Source organism: Sinocyclocheilus rhinocerous, unplaced genomic scaffold (assembly GCF_001515625.1).
Source record: "Sinocyclocheilus rhinocerous isolate Xijiao unplaced genomic scaffold, SAMN03320098_v1.1 scaffold97, whole genome shotgun sequence".
Taxonomy (NCBI): Eukaryota; Metazoa; Chordata; class Actinopteri; order Cypriniformes; family Cyprinidae; genus Sinocyclocheilus; species Sinocyclocheilus rhinocerous.
Window position 1 is genome coordinate 418,266 of NW_015666183.1, and position 1,988 is coordinate 420,253.

General features: G+C 35.6%; 1 protein-coding gene across 1 annotated transcript; it reads left to right on the plus strand.

Moving 5' to 3' along the window:
- The first annotated feature begins 448 nt into the window (after positions 1-448).
- On the plus strand, positions 449-1,717 carry rbis (ribosomal biogenesis factor). The gene is made up of 3 exons (XM_016543367.1): positions 449-881; positions 978-1,094; positions 1,329-1,717. The coding sequence occupies exons 1-3, from the start codon at positions 771-773 to the stop codon at positions 1,395-1,397; spliced, it is 297 nt and encodes a 98-aa protein (XP_016398853.1). The 5' UTR covers positions 449-770; the 3' UTR covers positions 1,398-1,717.
- Positions 1,718-1,988: the final 271 nt, after the last annotated feature.

Genomic DNA, 1,988 nt, shown 5'->3' on the forward strand with positions numbered 1-1,988 from the left:
TATTTTAAATAGCGCGTATATTATTTGTAATTGTATATGCATATGTAAAGTTACAAATGTTCTGAATTTGTGAAGCTCTATCAATGTACTTGAATCTGAACTTGCAATATAAAGTGATTGATTGCCATCTGGTGGTCGAGTGTTGAAGCTACTGTTGACCGCAAAATGAACAAACAAATGAGTAAATGCATGTTTAAATTCACAAATAAAGAAGGGCCAAATGCCTAATTGCATTAATTAGGCTATTTTTTACGTGTATATTACTTTTTAATTTGTGATTATTTCTATAAATAGGAACCTTGATTGCAATCTTACGGCTGACAGTAGTCAAATTTAATTTTTGTAGAGTTGAATGGACAAATAAAGTGCAAAATACGTTGTTCCAACATTTTTATCTCAATCAGTCGTGATCAGTTGTCGTCGTGACCTTATTTCAAGTTTCGCGTACTCTCCACACCACTAGATGGCGCTGATGCACCTGTACAGTGAAGAAAAAGCACAGTCACAGCAGACACGTGGATGTGGGTAAAAGCTGTTGATAGTTGAAACTACGCTTTTCTGTTTATGGAATAGATGCGACGTTTTTATATGTAGTTGTATTTGTTTTGTCAGACACGTTTAGTTTAGAATCGAGTGTCATCTAAGCGTGATATAGCCACATACTGTTCTCCGTCTGCTGTCTGCGTTTGGATCAGTCGTTTAACGTTATTTAAGACGTCCACATTGCGGATTCATTGAGTTGAGTTCTCATCAGAAAGTCTACAGGGGAAATGGCCAAAAATAAACAGAAAGGCAAAAAGCAACAGAATGTATTTCAGGTTGCGAACAAACAGTCAAAACCCAAGACCAAGGCGAAACCCGTCAAGACCTCTTTGAAACACGTGAGTTCAAGTTTTGTTTACATCAGTAATGCGCCATTAGGACTGTACACAGTTTTAGAGATTTTGAATATAAATAAATTGAAATTCTGCCCACAGATAAACACGTTGAGAAATGAAAAAGTGGAGAGCTTAAATCAGATGTTCACAGAAGTGCAGCGAGATGTCAAAAGTATATCAAAATCAACATCCAGGGAACCCAAAAAAGGACAGAAGGTCAGTTTTTCCTGTTTTATTTTCTTATTTGTAAGCAATGTCCAAATACATTCTGCAACTTGACTTTTTATCAAATGTTTTGCATGAATTGTTTTTGTGCTTTGTCTCTAAATGCCACTGTCATGTTTTGTTATCAAATGCTATGACATTTCATGCCTCATGTGTCCAAATACTTTTTTGCGCTGTAAATGTTTAATGTTGACCGTCACATCGCATGTAAACTGTATATTTCAGGTGGTCAGAGAAGCTCCACGGGAAGCTGTCAATGTGGATAATGCTGCCCAGCTTTTCTCTCAACTGTAGAAGACCATTTTAACATGCTGAAAATGGAAAAACAAACAAAAACAGTTCATAATAACTGTCTATCATTGATATTATTATTACATGAATATCCCTGTGTATTTTTTTTTTTTTTGTAGTCTTTGCAGAACTGCATGATTTCTATTGCCCTCGTAGGACTGCTTTTGTAAATGTACTCCGCAACAGTGCATGCAAATCACACAACCAAGCTTAATGGCTAAAAAATACATTAGTAAGTTTTCCTAGAGCACTGATTTTTTTTATATTGTCTATGCTTGCTGAAGCATAAAGAACAAAGTCATTAAAGACCGAATTCTATCAGAGCTGTTTTGTAATGAGTTGTGCTTCTGTTGTATTGAATCAGCTGTAACAGGCTTTATATATTCTTCGGATCGATGTTTGAACTTTTGACCCAGTGGAAAGAGAGATGTCCACTCGAGTCGCTGGATTGTTAGCTGGTGTTTTATTTCTTTTAGAGGTGGGGCTGAAGGAGAATTTACTTTTATTTATTTTTTATGATTTTCTTTTTCTTTTTTTTTCTTTTTTTTGCAGTTCTCGGCACTAAAACAGCACTTGAAAGAATCTCTTCAAAGC

Bases quoted from the DNA above. Each gene is read 5' to 3' on its own strand.
- rbis (XM_016543367.1), top strand. From the start codon at position 771: ATGGCCAAAAATAAACAGAAAGGCAAAAAGCAACAGAATGTATTTCAG. The intron at 882-977 runs GTGAGTTCAAGT...TTCTGCCCACAG, and splicing joins TCAAGACCTCTTTGAAACAC to ATAAACACGTTGAGAAATGA. The intron at 1,095-1,328 runs GTCAGTTTTTCC...TGTATATTTCAG, and splicing joins AACCCAAAAAAGGACAGAAG to GTGGTCAGAGAAGCTCCACG.